At 45.6% G+C, this 22,856-nt stretch overlaps 1 protein-coding gene across 3 annotated transcripts in view; it reads right to left on the bottom strand.

Moving 5' to 3' along the window:
- The window catches only part of TMEM241 (transmembrane protein 241), a 116,233-nt gene that overhangs the window by 62,204 nt on the left and 31,173 nt on the right, over nucleotides 1–22,856 (bottom strand). For all 3 annotated transcript variants that reach the window (XM_073898409.1, XM_073898407.1, XM_073898408.1), the window contains exons 5-10: nucleotides 16,618–16,695; nucleotides 8,635–8,660; nucleotides 6,499–6,550; nucleotides 4,611–4,659; nucleotides 3,815–3,860; nucleotides 2,681–2,716 (exon numbers count right to left, since the gene is read on the bottom strand). In XM_073898409.1, coding sequence (XP_073754510.1) covers nucleotides 2,681–2,716; nucleotides 3,815–3,860; nucleotides 4,611–4,659; nucleotides 6,499–6,550; nucleotides 8,635–8,660; nucleotides 16,618–16,695 — 287 coding nt within the window. The remainder of the gene's footprint in view (nucleotides 1–2,680; nucleotides 2,717–3,814; nucleotides 3,861–4,610; nucleotides 4,660–6,498; nucleotides 6,551–8,634; nucleotides 8,661–16,617; nucleotides 16,696–22,856) is intronic.

Here is a 22,856-nt window from a genome sequence, read left to right as displayed (position 1 = left end):
ATACTCCATTATGTTATCTCACTGGATCCCCTTTTGGTTATAACTCCTATGGCAGGATAGAAGAGGCCCCTTTCCATCCCAAAGTATCTCCCAGAGCTTGCCATGGTACCCCAAATCCCATCATTGGCATCATCCCAAAGGGTGTCTCCGAAATAAAATATTAGGGGATAAAACTAAGAAGAAATAATTAAATGAAAGAGTTGATCCTCTAATCCCTGTTTGAGTTTTGCAAATATAGTGGCATACCACTCCTAATTCCTATGCTGTGACCTCCTATAGGGCAAGAACCATATTTTATTCCTCCTGGATCCCAAGTGTCTAGCAGGGCCACACATACAGTAGGCGCCGCATATGTGTTTGGAATTGTAATTAATCGCCTCCAGGAGTATTTGTGGTGGGCAGTATAGAGAAGTATACCTATTTGTGGTGGGCAGAAGAGAAGTATACCTTGAAGCCCCCTATATTTCTAAGACTATATGCGACATGTAAACTCTATAGAAGAACTTACACTCCTATAAAAGGCATATGATGACAGATCGACAGCAGATTTTTAAAATGCATTCAACAGCTGTTTATTGAATGTCTGGTCAGTGCCAGATTCTGTTCTAATTTGGGGATATGGCAGTGAACAAAACAGAAAACCTTCCTCTACTTCCTATATAGGAACTATAAAGGGGAAATAGGAGAAAAATATGTTCTCCACAGGCTGAAGTCAACAAAGTTATACCCCAGACAGATCGCGTGTCTATTTCCTTTTGACACACACACACACACACAGTTTCATCTGCAAAATGGGGGGTGGAGTAGCAGCAGGGAACAGATGATAATTTTCCATTTAATATTTAATAATGTCTGCTTGTGTTAAAAGGAAATGGTGTTGGGCATGTATCCCGTAATATTCATTCCTTATAAATTACTAAATTTCTTAAAATGCTGGTAAAGGCCGTATCATTGTTAGACATTCCATTTATTTTCAGCCCCAGATCCAACCCCCTCCTTTATTCCTTCCTTCATCCTTTCCGGTCTGCCTCGGGCCTTAGACCTCTGTTTATATGAGAAACACCGGAAGTCAGGGTCAGGGAGCAAATACACCCTCAAGAAAATAGGAGTATGTGCCAAAGTAGAGACCCGCTCAACTACCGGCTTCCCTCAAAAAAAAGCAGGATCAAACCAGTTCTTGGCCCTGGCAGCTGCTGCACTGATCCGAGGGACCCCTCAGTGTCCTGTGCCCAGGGGAAATCGAGAAGCAGCCCTCACTCTAACTCACACATCTTCATCACAGGGACTGAAAGACGACTCGGGAACAGAATCATGGCTTTAGCCAGTGTGTAGATGCCCAGCCAGGAAGACTTGAGCACCGGGCTCAGCCCGGGGTGGGTGGGGGGAACCGGGCTGGCAGGAGGATGAGTCGGGGGTCACAGAGGCTCACCTTTCCATCCCCTTATTCCTTTGCTGCTCGAGTGGACTCTAAGTTCTATGGAGAAAAAGAACTGCCCCAAGTGTTCTGATGTCATGGGAACATGTTAAACATCCAGAGCCTTCTGCATTTTCAGAAACATCTCTTGAAAAGGCAGCTGGTGTGTCCGGGCAGAGTGGAACTAATGATTGTTTTCAGCGGAGTACAAAAGAGGCCTACAGCCATGCCTGTGGTGGATCCTTTTGAAAAGGCATTTTAATAAACTAAGACATTTATGAGCTTTATCTGCAGATGGAGAATACAGCTCATGTTGAATGTTTTAAGATGAACTTCCTGCAGAAATCAGCATGGCTAAGTGCTGAGTGGCACATCCCCAGCCTCGGTCACCTTTGCAAGCGTTGCTGCATTAGGGCAAACTTGGGCTCCCAGCGGCAGATCTCACCCTTCTTTCCCTCTCAGCTAGGTCCCGCGGTGTACACTCAGAGACCACAAAACTCCAAGAACACTCCCAGCTATTCTATTTAGCAGAAAGAGCCCTATTCTTTGCTTGGCTGGGGGCAAGGGTATGAATGGCAGTGCATATACCATATTGAAATGTTATAAATCAAACCTCAAACTTCATCCTACCTCAGTAAATATACCTTCAAAAAACCTGGAAGTCTAGGTTAGAATTTAGAATTCTTGGAGTCCCTGGAGCTTCATGTCAGAATGTGGCAGCATGGACAGATCCAACCTCTGGCTCCTGGCTCCCAGTGAGCCCCCTTCTCTCTCCACCCCGGGCTCCATCCTGCACACTGAAGCCTCATACACTTGTGTGTGGACAAATCAGCGTGCAAGTCCACTCTCCTGCAAGTCCTCTCCCACTAACAGTCTGTCTTTGGACACTCCTTGGGTCTAGGAATGAGTTAGGAAGTCGAGCTCAGAACCACCTGAGCAGGGAATTCTAGGTCCCAGGCTAGAAGGGAGAAGGGAGGGTGTGGGCCCTGGGAAGAAATGTCCCCTTAACCTTACAGATCCACAACCCATGGGGAGAGGCATGGCCTTCTGAAGTGTGGAGCCAGAAAGAGGTCCCTTTTGTCTGGTCTACGGACAGAACCACTATTGGGTTTTCTCAACTTCTAGTCGTCTCACAAATCATTTAGCTTGCCTTTCTGGTAGGCACATTGGCTCAGAGCTCTCTAATCAAAATATTATTGGGAAATAAAAATCCGTTAGTTCTAGAAATATATGAGTTGTTCTTTGAAAATGTAAGTTATATTTTACCTGAACATATAGTTTAAGTACTGCTGGTCAATGTCGCTAAGGAATGAGAAAAAAAAAAGATAAAACATGTGAAATAATAGAAGTGTTTTACATACACAAAAGAGTCATTATATTCTAATAATTATATCTATGGTTAAGTTTCTACATTTAAAAATTGTCAATAAATGGTATGAAGGGTACTTTATATTCAAAACTTGTTCCTGGCTCATTTTTAAGAAAACACTTCCTAGTTAATAGTAATCACACACATTTTCACCTATGACGGATTACCTCTGCGTGTACATTTGCCACCAGGAAAGGAGAGTCAACTCTCTCAGGCCATTGGACTGGCTCCTAGGGCCACCATATTTGACAGATAAAAATACAGGTCACCCAAATACATCTGGATCTCAGATAAAGAATCATGTTCAAGTATATTCCAAATATTGCATGGGCCATAATTACACTAAAAAAAGGATTCACCACTTACCTGAAATTCAAATTTAACTGGGCACCCTGTATTTTATCTGGCAACTCCACTGGCTTCTAGCTGCAGAAACACTTCATTAAAAGAACAAAAGGTGTTCTAAGGGACCTAAAGTCACAGTCTCCAAGTGTGTAATCTTCTCCCAGGGGTCCTTCTGGCGGCCCCCAAAACCCAGAGGCCAGGGGACCAGTCCAGGGCCTCTGACCTCCCAGCTGCAGGCCAACCCATGCCGGGACTCCTGTCTCTTTCATTGACATTTGCTAAGGCTGGTCCCTTGACTGCACAACAGGGGCCTCATTTTACCCCAGCACAGAGCTCGTGACTGGGGAACCTCTGAGTCTAAACAAAGTCAAGTTAGGAAGGAGCTGAGTAAACAAGAAAAAAGAGTTGGCCTCTGAGCTGCAAGAAATAAACTGGGGCCCCAAAGCCTCGGGTCACATTTTTATAAAAATGTTCTCTAAAAAGCTGTCCCTGAAGGAAGGGGGCAGAGGCTCCCCTGCTCTTCTCCCACTGCTGATGGCGGGTAGGATAGGGTGCTGGTGGATCCCGCCTGCAAGGGCCCAACAGCAGGAGAGACGGCTCTGGGGGCCCCAGGCACGCTCACGACACCGTGGGTCTCACCCCTTGGCTTGAACGAAACAACAACCCACCCCACTTGAAAAGTTTACCTTAGCACATTGGGTTTCCGGGCCTTCTGCAATATCTCATAAGCCCCTGAAAACGAAGCCGCGCATGTTACTGGCACAGGACGTTCCACGTGAATCAGCACAGGCGAGTGCCGCTCCTCCCCCGAGGAGCACCCCGGCCGACAGGGGGCGACAACAACACTCTGGAGGGAGTCCAGGATGCGAGCGCAGTAATCTCCTGCGATGACCAGTCAATACAGAGAGTGCTGGGCCAGGAGGGCTCGTGATCAGCAGAAGGATACAACGCACAGGAAGCTTTCGGCTTCCTTTGCAGGGTGCGCAGGAGAAAGGAACACGCTGCATTTCTGAATCGTGTGTAACCAAGTCAGGGCCCTGCTCTCCCCCTAAGACTACAGACGGGAAAACACTGAACGAATGATTGGAAATAAAGTCAGATGGCCCTTGTATTTCCCCTGCGTCCATTTCTTTGGGTATGCTGCTGAAGGACACTGTTTTGTTAAACACAAACTTCTGGATCTCTTCTCACCATTTTTAGAGAAGATCAACCAGCGTTTCTCAATAGACTTGAGCAAGCATGGCTAGAGCCATGGTGAGTTAATTAATGTTTGTCAAGAAAAAGAGAAGACTATATCAGAAATGGGAACATTTGAGGAAAACTCCAAAACAGGAAAGTCAGATCAGAAAACGCCCATTTAAGTTTAACCTTGACACCTTGTCTGTAATCTTCCTATTGTTCAGGGTCACCGAAAAGTGGATATATAATGAGGTCTAAATAATAAGCCTCAATTATTTAAGTAAGCATTCTTTTAAAACTTACCTACGCAGAATAAGTGAATTACAGCCCAGAAATATCCACCAGGATCAAACTGTAACACAGGATTTAAAAAATATAATAATAAAACGGCTATAAGTAGAGACAAATGGGATCTGGCAATCAGAAACCCTAAATGTCGATGCACGGTGCCAACCCAGGGTGCCACAACAGGACTCTGGGGCCTTTGGCCAGTCCATCCTCATTTCTCACCCCGATGCCTATGACATCTTCCTAATAGGGCTCTCTGCCTCCAGCACCCTTTTTCCTGTTCTCCACACTACCCTCACACTGTCTCTAAAAGACTAATTGGATGGTGTCACCTACTGCTTAAAATCATTCAACAGTCCCCCAGTGATTTTCAGGATAAAATCCAAACTCATGGCACCCGACGATCTCTAGGACAAGCCCCTGTCAAGCCCATCAGTCCTATCTACAACACCCCTTCCAGAGAAAGAACTTGCACTTCCCCAAGCCCGGATGCTTCCCCCCACCAGCACGGCTGAGGGGCATTCCCTCTCTTCTTCCCTTCCTTATTTTTCTGCGTAGAAGTTTATCTCATCTGCCACACCCTATTTCATGTATCACCTGTCTCTCATTCACTAGCCTGTAAATTCCAAGAAGACAGGAATTTGCCCCTGTGCAAAAGTGAGTAAGTGCTCACTAAAGCTGAATCACAGAAAGGCAGGACACCTCCACGACTGTGCGCACACCTGCTTTCTTCTCCTGGCCATCTGGTCCTCTCCCTCCAAGATTTAAGTCCAGAGAGCAGAGTCTGGCTTTAGCATCAGAAAGATCTGGTGTAAAAGCTGAAACCCCCACTTATTCATTAGCTGGTGACCTTTGGGGCCTCGTTATTCTTTAGCTTTGCAATGGAGACAATAAGAGTCCCTCTCCTTGTGAAACTGTGAGATTTTAAATAAAATAAGGCACATGAAGCATTGGCCCAGAGCCTGGCACATAGCTAGCTCCCTATAATTGTTAGCTCTTCCTATTTCCCCGGTCCCCGAGTCTTCATAGGTGCCACATGGCATCCCCTATCTCCCCACGACAGAGCCCCGGCCTCCCCATGTTATAATTATCTGTTTCTTGTCTGTCCTCCTCTCCTTTGTTCTGCCTGGACTCCGACTTCTGCCTGGATGAGGACAATTCCTCTTTGTGTCCCCAGAGCCTGGCTCAGTGCCTGACACTTGATGGGGATTTAATAACTGCTAGGGGAGAAGAGAGAGAAAACAGACCCACAGCGAGACTGCTACTGGAGGGGTAAGGGGGTGGGTCCTCAGGGCCTAATAAGGAAAAACTCAGGATAACTAAGTGAAAATCACTCTGCAGATGAGGCCCTCAGGATGAGAGGGAAAATCTACATCACCTCAATGCATGAGGCTAGAGCAACTCGGGCTGGGGCTCATGGGTCCTCCAAGCGCACACAGAGGGCCGACGGCAGCCACCACGGTGCCCAGAGGCCAGAGCTCGCCCGGGCTGCTGCAGCCCTGGGGAGAAGGCAAAGGCCTGCAGAAGGGGTACTGACATGGCCACGAGGCACCCAGCCTAGAAGCTTTTTTTTTTTTTTTTTTTAGATTTTATTTATTTGACAGAGACAGAGCAAGAGAGGGAACACAAGCAGGGGGAGTGGTAGAGGGAGAAGCAGGCCTCCCGCGGAGCAGGGAGCCCGATGCGGGGCTCGGTCCCAAGACCCTGGGATCATGACCTGAACTGAAGGCAGACACTTAACGACTGAGCGACCCAGGCGCTCTGCCTGGAAGCTTTTAAATGCCTTTGCACAGGCTGGGGTTCTTCTGATTCCTGAAGGAAGGACTAAGAAGTTCTGCTCATACATGCAGGCTTCGGAGAGTAAAAGACACTTGGAAGGCAAAATGAGAGCCCTTGAACTTACCTGGGGGTCGTTGAAGGGAAGGCATCCTGCAGCAGCCAGGAGGAAGAGAGCACTGTGCAAAGAGATAAAACAGGCAGCTTCACTTTTCAACATCAAAGCGTTGCCCGGAGAGTGTGGGGGTTGAAACACATCGAGTGGAGTGAGCACGGGGCCAAGACCCTGCAAGACCCCACCCCGTGCCCCTGTTCCTCCTCGAGAACCTCACTACCTATGCAGTTTTCAACTGGGTGCTCCACCGGGGACCAGAGAGTTCCCTCCCTGGGGCTCAGCTGGCCTTGTCCCCAGATATGGGCACTCGCAGGACATTTGCAAAACCATGGCTGGCTCGCTCGAGAAAAACAGGATGCCCGTGAAACAGGTTATAAGAAATTTTTTAAACTGCAGATCCCCAAAAATACACTAGTGGAAAACTGGGTAATCAGATTGCAGTTCTACCACTTAGGAAAAAGAAAACGCCATGGAAAGCATGTTAAAATCTTTTGCACTTCACCTTCACCAAATGATCAAGCTTAACAGCTCCAATGATGGGACAGGTGTATGTCATATGCCTCCTAATATGATGTACTAAGAAGGGCACGTCACTCACGTGGCATTCCTGCCAAATATGCATAACCCACCTAGCATGGCCAGTGGAACTGGGATGGGGAAATCCCCAGAGCTGGGACCTCACAGCCCTGGGGCGGTCAGCGTGACACGGGTCATCCTGGGGCACAGGAAGGTCCTCCACTCCAGCCCGCCCTCCTTCTACAGCCTCGCCAACTTTGAAGGCACACACACACATGGCCTCAAGAAGACTCCAAGGCCCCAGACTGTCAAAGGACTCAGAGGCAAAGGGTGGGGTGAGTGGAGGTAGGCGGGTAGAAGCGTTTCTGGGACTGCACAGGATCAGGCAGGTTTTAGGTGGGAGGAGAGGACAACCCTAATAGCTTTGGTCTACCTACAGTAGAAGGCTTTCTAGGATATAGGGCACTTCCCCATCCACAGGCAATGAATGTTACTGGTCCTCTCAAACAGAGAGCCCCTCGGGGCTGAGAGGAGATGGGGGACAGCCAGGTGGGTGACAGCGCTTGGTTTCCCACCAAACTTGGCCTTGAGCAATACCTGATTATATCAGGTATTAGTGGGCTTTAATGCCTCTTTAATACCTGCTAATCTTTTAAACAAGACGATGAGTCCTAACAGTGTTGTGTTTTGTTTTTTTTCCAAGTAGCCGTCTGTAATCAAGGCAAAAAAAGAGATTGGATGAAAGCCCAGAAATATTTGAAACAAAAGGTCCTAAATCCATGTGTCAAAGCATTTCTGTTGGTTTTCTATCATCAAGACTGAGCTTCAGAGCTATGGCTGCAGAGGCCAGAAGCAGCCAGAGAACAGGGTTACAGGTTGGCACCCAGGGGGGCCCAGGGGATCGGCCTGAGAGTCCAGCCGGGCTCGTGTTTCAGCCAAGGGAACAAGGCAGGAAGGGCTAGGAAGCCTGCCCTTCATCACCTTGCTGTGGCACAAGACCACGACTCCGATCCCTCATCTTGCAGCCAGTGTTTGCACCACCATGGGAATCAAAAAAACCCAATCAACTGCAAACACGATTTTAAACATTTTAAGTCCTTTTTCGTGTTTTCCATTTTCCTTCTCCCATCAGTATTGCACAACTCTTAGTGAACTTTTGGGCTTCAGTGACTGAAATCTAGCACGGGTTATTTTCCCCTTAGGAACAGAATATTTCAGGGGAAAAAAAAACCACGAGAGAGAAAGAGATAGTAAAATTTAGAAGAAGACACGAAATAGGGGTATATAACTGTTTATAATAAATTCTGTCAACTCTCAAATAGGCATCTCCAACAGCTTATCATCATTTAAAATCAGGTTAAATCTTCTATTTTAGAGGGCTGTGGTTTGCTGTTTTTTTTTTTAACTTACCTACAGATCTTTTTTATTTTTTTAAAGATTTTATTTTATTTATTTGACAGAGAGAGAGAACGCAAGAGAGAGAGCACAAGCAGGGGGAGTGGGAGAGGGAGAAGCAGGCTTCCCGCGGAGCAGGGAGCCCGACGCAGGGCTCGATCCCAGGACCCTGGGCTCATGACCTGAGTCGAAGGCAGACATTTAATGACCGAGCCACCCAGGTGCCCCTAAACTTACCTACAGATCTTTGCAGGAGAAGTTTTCTGTATGAAAATAAAGAGACTTACAGTTAGTCTTTATAAGTCCTCTTTTTCCCCTTAAAAGAAAATATTTAGATCAAGAGGCAAATAAAGGTTGAATAAGCTTATTGGGGGCTTAAGAGCTGGCTGCACCTCTGTATTTCTGGAGGCCTTTTCTGCTTGGACTACACAAAGGATGACTCAGAGGTCCAGAGCTGAGTCACTTGGGCAAAGCACTCTGGGTGTGCGGTTTTACTACCCTCACCCCTGGAACTGGGTTTACCCACAAAACCCCAAAATGATGCCAGGGCCAAGACTTCAAATATCTTACATGCCAAGAAAGGGAGAGAGAGAGGAATTGATGAGACCTGTGGAAGAAGAGAAATCAAGCTCTCATTCAACTTCTATTCTAGTCTGCTTCCTTATGTTTGCCTTTCACTGATCCAGCTCTGACTCTGAGCAGGGCTGTAAGTTCTCTGGGATGATGTATAAATGAAGAAACAGGAAAAAGGAGAAGGGACAGTTGACTCCACCTCTAGGGAGAGAGAAAGGGCAGACTGGGGAAATCTAAACTTGGCTGAAATCTAAACTCCCTGTAATGAAGAAATTCTAAGGCAGGTCCTACCTTTATCCTCTCCTTTTTATTAGTCATTTTTTTTTATTTTAAAGATTTTATTTATTTATTTATTTATTTAGAGAGTGAGAGCAGGAGCTGAGGGGGGGGGGGGGGGGGGGTGGCAGAGGGAAAGGGAGAAAGAGAACCTCAAGCAGACTCTGCGCCTAGCCCAGATGGGGCTCCATCTCACAACTCTGAGATCATGACCTGAGCCAAAACCAAGAGTTGGATGCTCAATCAACTGAGCCGCCCAGGCGGCCCATTGTTTTTATTAGTCATTTTAAGGGAGTTAGTCCTTTGCACTCAGGTATAAAGTTCTAGCAGGAAGAAGCACAGAAGTTTCTGTATTTGATAGAGGAAATAACAGATTAAATCTGGACATTTCAAAGGATTACTTTGCTAGTTGGGGACAAACTACAGCTTTTCGACTCCAGTTCTTGAAAGTGAAGTATGAACATATTGTTTAAAAATGAAGGACTCAAAAGATACAAACTTCCAGTTATAAAAGTAAGTCTTGGGGATGTCATGTTCAGCATAGCATGGTGACTAGAGTTACTAATACCATACTGTAGATTTAAAAGTTGCTCAGAGAGTAGATCTTGAAAGTATTCATGACAAGAAAAAAAATCTGTATAACTACATATGGTGACGGATGCTAGCTAGACTTACGGTGATCATTTGCAAGATATATAAATATCAAGCCATTATGTTGGACACCTGAAATGAATATGTTATACGTCAATCATATCTCTGTTTTTTTAGAAACGTGAAGACTGACAAGGTAACATGGTTTGTTATGAAGGCTATCTTCAGTTTTCATGCATTACTAAATAATCCAGTTTGCGTTGTTTTAATAAATAGATCCTGTTTGTAGGCAAAGTAGTGGCTTGCTAGAGCGTTCCCTCTCATCTCCATGGAACCTGCCTCAGCTGGCCACACCAACCTTGACTCCACTGCCACCTGGTGGGGACACATCCCTTCAGTACAGAAAGGATGACCCAAAAAGGTGACCTGGCTCAGGGCACCTGGAGAAGTGCCCCCATCATGGGAAAATGTGTCACTGCAAGATTCTGGGCTCAGGGTAATCAACATCTCAACAGTTTGGCAGAAAAATAGGAACAGACAGGACAGAGAAAGAGTATGTCCCAGCTGTTCCATGAGTAGTAACAGGTGCATCCAGCAACTGTCTGGCGGCTTCCGTCACAGGGCAGCAAATCCACACAGTGCTCTAAACAGTTCGCCCATTCCACAGAGGAGAGGGTGCTTTTTATTTTAAATGCCTCTGGCTAGAGGAGTCAGAACCTGAGATATGGGGATTAGAACAAGCAATAAATGCATTAGTGAGCTCTGCTTCCCAGGGCTCCAAAAACAACTCAGGAGTTAATGTTAGACGTTCACCTTTTGAGGCTCCTCAGTCCGAAAGTCACCCAGGCATAAGTCCTAGTGATATCTCAGTGTTCTGAGTGGGTCAGTATAACTCCCCAAAAGTCATATCGCCAAAAATAACAATAAATAGCTAACATTACGGGTGGTCAGCTAACTTACTCGGAGGACTACTTACTCTGTGCCGGTGTTGTTCTAACCCCTCTACATGGATTGATTTATTTCATTATGGGTTAAGTCTCAGGTTATATGCTACAGATGTGGACACCAAGGCACGGAGAAATTAGCTAAGCTGCCCAAGCTCCCAAGGTCTGGGCTCAGGCAATCTAGCTCCAGAGCCTGACCTTTCATGATGCTATTCTGTCACAACCAGCCCGCCAGTCCTGCAGGACACCCCGCCAGCCCTTTCAGACTACTACCTTCATCTGCTGCTTCCTCTGCCTGCCTGGAGTGCCCTTTCTCCCTGCACTTTGAAAATTCCTACCATCCGCAGGACTGGGTTCAAATCTTGCCCTTGGCCCTTCCAAGCAGACTTACCAGTGGTCACCCCAGTCCACCCACACCCCTGTTCCAGCCCATATAACATTCTATGGGCATCCCAGAGTTTATGTGTTGGCTCCTCCATTCAGCTGAGCTCTGTGAGGGTGATCAGTGTGTCCAGTTTAGCTCCATAGCTGCAGGCCCAGCCAGACGTTTGATACACAGTGTAGACTTAAGAAATGCTGAACAAACGAACAAAAGAATGAAGAGCAGCATTCTAATGTTCAGCTGTGACAAGTCTATCTGCAAGGTAGTGAGACCAATTCCACAAGCCACACATTACCTTAGAGTCAAATTACGTGTGCATGTGTTTGCGCATGCATGCACAAAGTACTGTGGGAGGTGAGAGTGAACCACAGCTCCAGACAGAGTTTATCCCTAAAACCTGGGAACAAGGTCACGAGGAGGTCAACCTTCCTCTCCAGAGTGGAGTCTGGTGAAACCGACACATACTGGACAAAAGAGGTCTCACTGTGAGTCACAGGTAAAGTCTAAGAGGTGTCACATAGCTGTGCTCCTGGTAATATCTGGTCACTCTGTCGAGGCTCCAAGTGAAATGATCAGGAAACTGAATCATGCGGGAACAGATCACAGCCAATCTTTAATCTTTATCACAGAGAAGATTTTAATGCCAACCTACTAGAAACCACCTATAAGTCTAGAAACAGGGATTGGGCAACACATCATATTCCATGTGGAGTGGAATGAGGACACGAATAGAGATTCCTGACAAACTGATCAATGGAAAATAGGATATATTATATTATCTGTGTAAGAATGTCTATATACGTGCATTGAAAAAAAGTCTGACAGAATAGAGTAATATCCTGTGTGAAGTAGGATCACAGCTGATTTCTGGGACTTTCTTCCTCTGCATATTCTACAACTTACTATTGTTTATTACACTCAAAAAGGAAAGAAGCGTTTTTTAAAATGACACTAAGTATGTAATTCATACCACTGTTTCCTAATTTGCCCTGACAAGAAAGGATATTGTTTATAAAGGAAATAATCAACAAAACTAAAAGACAACCTACTGACTGGGAGAAGATATTTGCAAATAATGTATCTGATAAAAGGTTAGTATCCAAAATATATAAACTCAACAATATTATACAACTCAACACTGAAAAAACAAATAATCTGATTAAGAGTGGGCAGAAGTCATGGACAGACATTTCTCAAAGAAGACATATAGATGGCCATACAGACACATGAGAAGATGCTCAACATCACTCATCATCAGGGAAATGCAAATCAAAACCACAATGAGGTATCACCTCACACTTGTCAGAAAGGCTGAAATCAACAACACAAGAAACAACAAGTGTTGGCAAGGATGTGGAGAAAAAGGAGCCCTCGTGCTTCTCTGATAGGAATGCAGACTGGTGCAGCCACTGTGGAAAACGGTATGGAGGTTCCTCAAAAAAAATTAAAAATAGAATTACTCTATGATCCAGTAATTCTACTACTAAGTATTTACCCAAAGAATATGAAAACACCAACTCGAAAAGATACATGCAACCCCATGCTTATTGCAGCATTATTTACAATAGCCAAATTATGAAAGCAGCCCAACTACCCATTGACAGATGAACGGATAAAGAAGTGGTACATATACATACAATGGAATACTGCTGAGCCAAAGAAAAGAATGAAATCTTGCCATTTGTAACAACACGGATGGAGCTAGAGAGTGTAATGCTAAATGAAATCAGAGAAGGACAGATGCCATATGTATAATTTAAGAAACAAAAAAACAAACGTAGAAAAAAAGATAAAGCAAAAAACAGACCTTAACTATAGAGAACAAACTGAGGGGAGGTGGTGAGGGGATGGGGGAAATGGGTGATGGAAATGAAGAGCACACTTCTCATGATGAGCACTGAGCAATGTATAGAGTTGCTGAATCACCATATTGTACACCCTGAAACTAATATAACGCCGTATGTTAACTGTACTGGAATTAAAATAAAAAAAAAAGAAATGATGTTGTTTAGTGTTAGGGATGAAATGGAGATGAAGATTCAAAATATTTTGGTGTTTATCCAATTTCTTCCAAGGACAGGTCCTCTCAGCCTGGAAGTCTGGCCCCTGGTCTCTGCCTGATGGAAATACCCGCGAAGGCACTCTAACCTGTTTCTTATACTCAGCCTCACGTCTGTGATCCAACTGGTCCATCAGGAAGCAATACCCTATAGAGATGCCTGGATCTCTTGCCCAGACCAGGTAAATCTTCATTTTCAATTCACAACAGAAGCATCCACTGTGTAGATAAGAAGCATGAGTCCATCTCCCAGAAGCTGAGCAGCTCTTGGGGAGTGGCTGAACTGCAGTGACTAGTTAGTGAATATTCAGCTTGGCAGTGGTTCTGGGACTGGATTTTGGGGCTACGAAGACAACCATGTGGTCCCTGCCAAGAGGGGGCTCAGAGGAAGCAGACAGAGACCGAGGGAAACTCCTACCGCATTTCATTGAACCTCTGATGCCACCGAGTATAAAATCCCCCCCATTCTTTATATATTACTAAGAAAGAAAGCGTTTGACCAGGGCACACCATTGATTATAGAAGCATCCTGACTGCAGATAGTGAATATGTTTTTTCAACGTGAGAAAAAGCAGCACGTGTTAGAATTGATGAAATATGGAAATCACAAGGTGGTGTGATAAGTAAAATGTCAGGGAGAGGTCTCATGCTCCTTGAGGTGTCAGAGGTGTCAAGCTCCAGCTGCATGCAGACCAGCCTAAAATACCAAAGGCCTCCCTCGTGAGACCTCAAGAGTCGCCACCACGCCCTCTCTCACCTCCTGCAGTCCTGTCTCCTCCACAGACAGCTGGATGAACTGTCAGCACTGTAAATCTGATCGGTCCGTCTGGGCTTTCACACCCAACCCTGGCCTCCCACTGCACTCAGCATACACGCCGAACTCCCAGGTCAGCCTCAAAGGCTCATCCTAAGTCTCCAGCCTCATCCTAAGCCCTCCTCTCTTATCAAGCACCAGCCGCACTGGCCCAAAGTGACTCCTGCCAAGTCCCTTCCTACATCTGGTCCTTTGCGTCTGCTGCTTCCCCTTCCTGGCCCCACCTGGTGAATTCCTGCTCAGCCTTTGTCTGTGGTTAAATGTCACTTCCCCATAGTGGCCTCTCTGTCCGGACAGTCCAGCAGGTGGGTGTCATGATTTGCTCAGCTGATGCTCCATAGGAGTAGCCCAGAGCAGCGGGACCATGCCCCTGCCTCACTACTGTAGACCCAGAGCCTGGCATGGTGGGTGTGTATACAGGTACGTAAAACATTCAGAATGAATGAGCGGGTGCTTGAAGAGGTTCTCTGACAGATCAGAGAAAAGAATACATCACGGCATGGTCTAGGAAAAATGAGAAGTTTGGTTGGGGCTGGATTTTCTAAAACCTGAGAGGGGTATGGCACCTTTGCATGCCTCCATGCAGGTCATGGGCAGCCCCCATGTCTGTGGGGGGACATGAGCAGATCCGTTTCAGAAGGTTGCTTGGGTGCAGTGTGGAGGAAGGGGAGCATCGGGAGGGGCAGGGAAACCAGCCAGGCACACGGCACATCGGGCAGGCGAAGGCAGGTGATGGTGTGCACAGAACACGATAACCATCTAAGCCAGGACCACTCAGCCCAGGCCCTACTTGGCGGCCCAAGGGTTCAGGGGAGCAAGATCTCATTTGGCCCCTAACCAGGTAGCCCTGAAAAAAGAATGAGGACCTGAGCCAAGGTGGCAGCAGAGTGAGAACAGAGAGGAGGGGACAGATTCAGAAATAGGGTGTGGGGGGAAGGAAGACCAGAGCAGGACTCTCAGGGGACCCCTATGTTTCTGACTTGGGTGGTGATGACCAGAATCAGGATCACCACGTAAGAAGCAGGTTGTGAAAACAGAGCAGTCCCAGTTTGGTCCCTTTGTATTTCATATGCCTGGGAGACAGCTGCGGGGAGAGCCAGAGGCAGCAACCACAGGGGTCCGAGCTCAAGAGAGAGGTCTGGGCTGGATATGGGGCACAGGAGTCCCCGGGGAACTGAGGGGGATGCTGCCATGGGCGTGGATGAGACTGTCCAGAAAGTGTGTGCGTGGGAACAAAGGGCACCTGACACAGAGCCCTGGGAGACCCTGTAGGGCAGACGAAGGAAGGAGGAAGAGCCGGAGACTGGGGAAGAGAATCAGCAGGTCACGGGGGCCAAGAGACTCAAGGGAAGGCGGCGGTGAACCTGGTGACGAATGGTGTAAAAGGCCAACAGAGTCGCATCAATGCAGGCCCCAGTGACTTCAGCCAGCGCAACTTCAGGGTAATGGTGGGGGCAGGAGCAGGCTGCAGGCGAGAAGGCCACAAGGCCATGGACAGCTCTGAAGCCAACCCTCCCTCAGGCACTGTGCTGGGGGAGGGCAAGGATGCGGTGGGGCAGGGGTGGAGGGGTGCACAGGCGAGGGAGCCCGCTGGCATGGTTTCAGAAACAGCCTTCCAGAGCTGGGGTAGGGTGAGCGAGTCTCCCAGGGCCTGCTCCGTCCTTGGGGGCCTGACAACACGGAGAGTGTCTGTGGGCTGAGGGAAGAAAGGCAGCAGAGACGGAGAGAGGTTAGCTCTCCAGGCCAGAAGAGGCAGTCAGTCCATGGGATGACAGGGCGCACAGGTGTGCGGAGGGGCCTCGGCCATGGGAAGGACACCTCTCTCTCCTGCACACCTGTAAGAAGTGAGCTGCCTGAATGACCAACTAGCCTCTCTAGTTGAAAAGTTCCAGATTTCGAAACCATTTCGAAAGGGCAGATTTCATTAGAAAGAAAGAACTCCCAAGAGAGGAACCAAATTAAAACCACCACTAATAGTGTTAATAAATATAGCAAACATGTACAGAGCACCTACTCTGCGCCAGAAACCGCTGGATACACTTCACACGGGTGCCTCGCTGTGTCCTCCCAACAACTGTAGGAGCTGGGTGTCATTACCATCCCCCTTTCCCAGGGGGAGGCACAGAAGGTGAAGACACTTGCTCCAACTGGTGTGACGCAGAGCTGGGCTTGGGAAGCAAAGGGAACTCGCCCAGGGTGGGCTGATGCTCCCAGCACCCTATGCAAGGCTCTGCGATACGTTTCCCCGCGGCCCTGGGATGAGCTGCGGGCGGGAAGGCTGCCCCCCACCACCCCTCCTCGGCCCACAGTAAACTCCTCCTTGTATCCCAAGGTGCTCACTCTGCCCTGAGCTGCAGCTGAGCACCGTTCAGATCCACGAGCATCCCCACATAAGCCTGATGAACCGAAGGGATGTCGAAAACATGATCCTTGAAATGAGGGATGACTGCCAGGCAGTCATGACCACTGTCAGGAAACAGATGGCAAGACAAGGTAGACACTAATTTGGGCCATAAGAAAAGGTGCATCTTTGAAATTTAAAGCAAGGGAAGCGAAACTAGCATTTTGCATTACCATTTACCTCTTTCCGAAAACACATCTGGTGCCCACAGAGGATAACTTCAGCTACATTATGCAAAGTGAGAAACACAGGAATGGCCTGAAAGAAAACAGAATGTAATAAGCATGAAAATGTTTTCTTTGATCCCATAATTACATAATACTTGATTTCTGCTTAAAAATAACGATCCGTGGGAACTTCTGGCATCCACATTTACAATCCTCTCCAGCAAAAACTCTTCCGCATGGATTAGCGCTCTCTGTTGTAGTATTATTCTTGGCAAGGCGGACGTAGAGGCTCAACACATATTTATTAAGCACCTACTGCATGTCAGGCACCGCGCCAGATGCAGGAAACACATCCCGTGCCCAGGGTGGATATGTGATAGGGAGACTGTCCCTATCGAGGTAAGAGCTCTCGTGGGATATGCAAAAAGGCGCACCTACCCCACGTGGGCAGAGGAAGTGAGGTCCAGAGGCTAAATGAGAACGGAATGACAAACTGGAGTGTGCCAAACCAGAGGAGGCAGAGGGTGCTGCAGTCCAGGTGAAAGTGAACCCACTCCTCCAGGAACAGGGGTGGGGGTCGGGGTAGGGCTGAGCAGCAGACCGTGAAGCGAGAGCTGGGGAGAGGTCATCAGGCCATATCAGAGTCAGGACAGTGCCAAGAGCCAAGGAGCCGCTGAAGAGTTTCAAGGCAGTGACATGATTTGATCTGCATGTTTAAAGGAACTTGGGCTCCCAGTAGAGGACAGAAGGCAGAGACGGCTGGGAAAGTCTAGGGCTGTGGCAGACTGAAAAATGGGCCCCTGCAAGACAGTCACACTCTAATCCCCGGGACCTGTGAATGTCACCCAACATGGCAAAAAGGGGTCTTTGCAATTGTGATTAAGTGCAGAACTTGAGGTGGGGAGTTTGCTCTGGGTTATCTGGGGAGGCCCTAAATGCAAACACATGTATTTGTCAGAGAAAGAGATCTGACACACACAGAGGGGGAAGCGACATGACCACAGAGCCAGGGACTGCAGTGATGCAGCCACAAGTCAAGAAATGCTAGCAGCCGCCAGAAGCTGCAGGAGCCAAGGACTTGGATTCTCCCCCAGAGCCTCCGGAGCGCGCTGTAGCCCCTGCTCCCACACCTTGATTTGGGCACAATAATGCTGATTTCAGACTTCTGGTCTCCACAACTGAAGAGAATAAGTTTCTGCTGCTTTAAGCCACCTGATGTGTGGTCATTTGGTACAGGGGCCATGGGAAGCTAATACAAGGAATGGCAAGACTGCAGCCTAAACTTGGTAGTGGCAATGAAAATGCAGTGTCCACAGTAAGGAAATATTTAGGAGACTGAACTGAGGTAAATATCTGAATAACCAGGATCAACTGTGGAACAACAACAATAACAAAAAAACGGGAGGGGGATAAAGATATTAAAAAACCCCTAATACTCCAGAGGGTTATTAAGTTACATTTACGATCACTAGGTTATTCGCTAAGAATGGCTGTCTCTCCTAATTTGGTGGCTAGTCTTGACCCGATGAGCAGGAAGGATTAAAGGGCATGGGATTTTGTTATGGTCTCTGTTGTTGATGATGATGGCAATATTTCCTGAAAGACAGAAAAAGACCGAGCACAGGTGAAACCAAGCAGAGGCAAACCTTAGTTTGCTCCTCTGTAGGGGGGTAACAATAGCTACGACCCAGAGCACCTGGGAGGAATGACAGAAGTAGCTAAAGGACCTAGATGAGTGGTTCGGGAGCTCTGCGTGAAAGATGGTCAGTTTTAACATGTGGCCCACCCTCAGCAGCCTTGACAGAGGACCCTGAGCAGGGAAACTGTTCCAGCTTGGAGGACCCACTTAAGATCATGCTGCTCGCCTACTTCCAGATGGATCTATTCTTTATCTTTTCGGAGCATATATTTTTACCTTGTTTTTAAAACTCATAACTTTGTAGCTCTGCCCTATTTTAGTATTTTGTTCTAACTTGCACTGTTTTATTTCTTTTGGAGTTCTTGCATTCTATTTTCCTGCCTTTGTAACGTTTTCTACTCTTAATTTATCTTTCACCAAAAGTGCAACTCAAACTGTTTTTTTCCTTTTAAAATTATACTTTATAAAATAAATAATAATAAACCATACTTTAAAATTAAACAATCCAATTAAAAATGGGCAGACGACATGAACAGACATTTCTCTAAAGAAGACCTACAGATGGCCAACAGACACATGAAAAGACACTCAACATCACTCATCATCAGGGAAATGCAAATCAAAACTACGATGAGATACCACCTCACACCTGTCAGAATGGCTAAACTCAAGAAGACAAGAAACAACAGGTGTTGGCGAGGATGTAGAGAAAAAGGAAACCTCGTGCACTGTTGTTGGGAATGCAAACTGGTGCAGCCACTCTGGAAAACAGTACCGAGGTGCCTCAAAAAGTTAAAAATAGAATTGCTCTATGATCCAGCCATCACACTACTGGGTATTTACCCAAAAAATACAAAAACACTAATTCAAAGAGACATATGCACCCCAATGTTTATAGCAGCATTATTTACAATAGCTAAATTATGGAAGCAGCCTAAGTGCCCATTGATAGATGACTAGATAAAGAGGTGGTGTATATATACACAATGGAATATTATTCAGCCATCAAAAAGAATGAAATCTTGTCATTTGCAACAACATGGATGGAGCTAGAGAGTATAATGCTAAGGGAGATAAGTCAGTCAGAGAGACAAATACCATGATTTCACTCACATGTGGAATTTAAGAAACAAAACAAAGGGTGAAAAAAGAGAGACAAACCTAGAATCAGACTCTTAACTACAAAGAACAAACTAATGGTTACCAGAGGGGAGGTGGGGGCAGGGGATGAGGGAAATAGGTGATGGAGATTAAGGGGTGCACCTGTAATGAGCACCAGCTGATGTATGGGATTGTTGAATCACTACATTGTCCACCTGAAACTAATACAACATGGTATGTTGACCACACTGGAATTAAAATAAAAAAAGTGAAGTTAAAAAAATCATACTTTATTTTTATTATTTCCTAATTTTTTCATTTATCTTTTGTGCTTTTTATTCCTCTTAAATTTTTATATTTTGAATTAATTTTTATGTGTTTTAAAACAGATTTTTTTTTCACTGGCTTTATCCATTAGGCCTATGTTTGGCAAACTTAGGGCCTGGCCTTCCAGTTCTTGGCTTAAGAAGATAGAAAAAAAAATCTTGGACAGGTTAATTATGTATACATGAAAATGAATACAAAAGGGTGACTTGGATGTTATTTATTTAAAATTAAGACCTTTTTAAAAACGCTTTTGCCTCCTTGACTATAAAGCCAGTAAGGAGACCAGATTTAGGAACTTTAGACCCTAACTCCAGACCTCAAAGAGGCTAATTTTCTCAATTTTAATAAACTGTGACTAGGTTTTCAATCTCCCTAGGCCCTGCTCTGATCACATTCTGGAAAAGGATCTATCGATACACATAGAATTGGTTTTCAAGTACACTAATGAGAGCTACCAACAATGTGTTGGACACAGTGCTAATTATTTTAATTGCGTTCTCTTATTTAAATCTCCTTCCAACAACTCAATTAGTGGGCGCTATTACCTTGATTTACAGAAAGGAGCCTAATACTTAGAAGATGAGGCAACTTGCTGAGTGCTCACGGCTGGCTCGGGGCCAAGAGCTGTGGCTCCCATCCAGGCTTCTCTAACTGTAGAGTCCATGCTCCTAACCTCAATACCATGATACCCCAATTACAGCAAGTCCCCCAGGGTAACCTTCCTGGCCCTACAACTGTCCACAAAGTCCAGTAGGACTGGTGTGTTCCAAATCCCACCAGTCTGCTTCCTCCAGTAAGAACACTGGTATGACCTAAACTGCATGAACTCAGTAAACTCTGTGATATGTTTTAAAGGATAGTTTCCATTTCTGCTTTAACAAATTTAAATCTGGATTTCTCAAGCCATTTTTCCACTGAGAAGCTAGCAGTTTTCAGAAACAGTAATTCTACAATTGACGATCTCAGCCTCCATAGAGATCTATGAAAAACAACTATTAACGCAGTTCGCAAACTTTAATTACTGATTTTTCTTGGCCTCTAACTCTGTACAAGTCCCAGTCTGTGAACTGTGCTATCCATTCAGGAGACCCTCGAGTGACTGATTCTTTTAGAAAACCTGCCTTTTAAAGAAAACAAAGACAGAAAACCTGCCCTTTGTTATCTTATGGAGTGAGGCTCAGCAGTACTTATGTCAAATCAGACAAAAGTTCTGAGAAATTCTAATAGCCATGATAATAACTAAGATATATTGAATGCTTATTATGTGCTAGCTGCTATCCTAACTGCTTTTGCATACCTCATTGTCATAACTCTATGAAGTAGATACTATTAACATCCCCACTATGCAGATGAGATAATGAAGGAATATATTTTGGTTCTCTTTTTTAACCTGCCTCTTGATCATCTGAAAACCACTTTTAGAAAATCTATATACTTACTTGCTGCTAAAGAGAACAGAAACGTAAGTATGTTCTTCCACGTTGTCAGGGCTCTAGGAATGGCCTCAACCACTTGGTTGAGGTCCTACCATCTTTCATCAGGAAAAATGGTCAAGATCAACTACTATAAAACCCATATCATCATTTTTAACACAAAATGTAATTAATCAAATTCAACTACACTGCAGGCCAATTCATTTAGTTACTTAGGGGCACAGTTTGCAACTAATTTTTCTTAGACTGCATTAGCTTAAAATTCAACATCTTACCATGTACCATTGGACATTTTTCTCTGGTTGTGAAGAGAAATTGGTATCTAGTACTTAAAATTTTTCATTATTCTCATGCTTTCCAGAATGGAAATTTTGAGGCTTTGTTATTTGTTCAGGTGTTGGGCCTGAGTTAGAACAGTTGTCTATGGAAAATCCTGGCCCTGTCCATAGGCACGGTCTTGGGTCACTCTGCAGACACTGACGCCTCCCTTTTCCAAGCAGAGTCCTGGGTCAGCTTCTTAATTTTGGTTAAAGAATGTCAATCCTATCTTCGTTTTGGGTGATTTTTCAATATGTAGGTGTGGGCTTAATCTACAAGAGAGAATAAGTGCACTCCAGGCCTGACCTGTTGGCTACCCAATTTTTATCAAAAGCATGCACGCGGGAAACAGTATTTCTGGAGGGTTGCCTGAGGGCAGCCCGTGAAGGGAGCCAGATACGCAGAGTAGCAGTTTTAGGCCCAGACAACTGCTCCTACTGAACTTTTCTATTTTATCATGCATCCAGAAATGCTCTAAGAACCCTAGGAAACCAGGTTGTCACTGTGTTTGTTATAAGGGTGTTATTAAAGACCCTACCTCACTAGGTGGCCCAGCCTACATTTTTTGAGGACTCAGAACCTGAAAGCAAGGAAGCTTTGCTCTTCTTCAGCTATGACCTCACTCTTGTTTTTCTTGCAACTTTTTAAATCTGAAGATCACTGACACACAATGTTACATTAGTTTTGGGTGTACAACATAGTGAGTCAACACTGCTATGTTATGCTCCGCCTAACAGGTGTAGCAATGACCTCTGCTCTTATCTTACAAGCATGAGAGTCCTGTAACTTCTTTATTTTTTATTTTTAAAAAGATTTTATTTATTTATTTGAGAGACAGAGAGAGAGAACCCACATGAGCAGGGGGAGGGGCAGACGGAGAAGCAGATTCCCCAAGTCTTGTAACTTTTTTATTTGCCTACAGAATGCCGAAAATTGAATTCAGGCCCCGACTGCATTATTTTGTAGGATATTACAGCATAAATTTCTATGTGCTAAGTCTCTCTGTGGCCTCATCTAGTTCTTCGGTTATTCTGTACCTAGATTTCTTGTAAAATTCTGTTCATAAAAAAAATGTCTGTTTTGGGGCGCCTGGGTGGCTCAGTCAGTCAAGCATTTGCCCCTTGATCTCAGCTCAGGTCTTGATCTCAGGGTTGTGAGTTCAGGCCCTGTGTTGGGCTCCATGCTGGGTGTGGAGCCTACTTAAAAAAATGTCTATCTTATTTTAATTATTCTTTTAAGCCACCACCCATCCTTTGTGGAAGATGGTGAGGTATTCGAATAAGTATATGTCCATATCCATGAATACATTCATAAGTTGACTTGCGTGAGTTAAAATTTAAGTGTTTATTTACATTAATCTTACGATTCTGTCATTATATGCAAAGCCCTTGAGTGCAGAGGACCAGACTCCCCTCTTAACAATGTTATCTCCAG

Source organism: Callorhinus ursinus, unplaced genomic scaffold, assembly GCF_003265705.2.
Source record: "Callorhinus ursinus isolate GAN/ISIS: 27379988/994484 unplaced genomic scaffold, GSC_fseal_2.0 scaffold11, whole genome shotgun sequence".
Lineage (NCBI taxonomy): Eukaryota > Metazoa > Chordata > Mammalia > Carnivora > Otariidae > Callorhinus > Callorhinus ursinus.
This window is presented reverse-complemented; position numbering and strand designations above follow the sequence as displayed.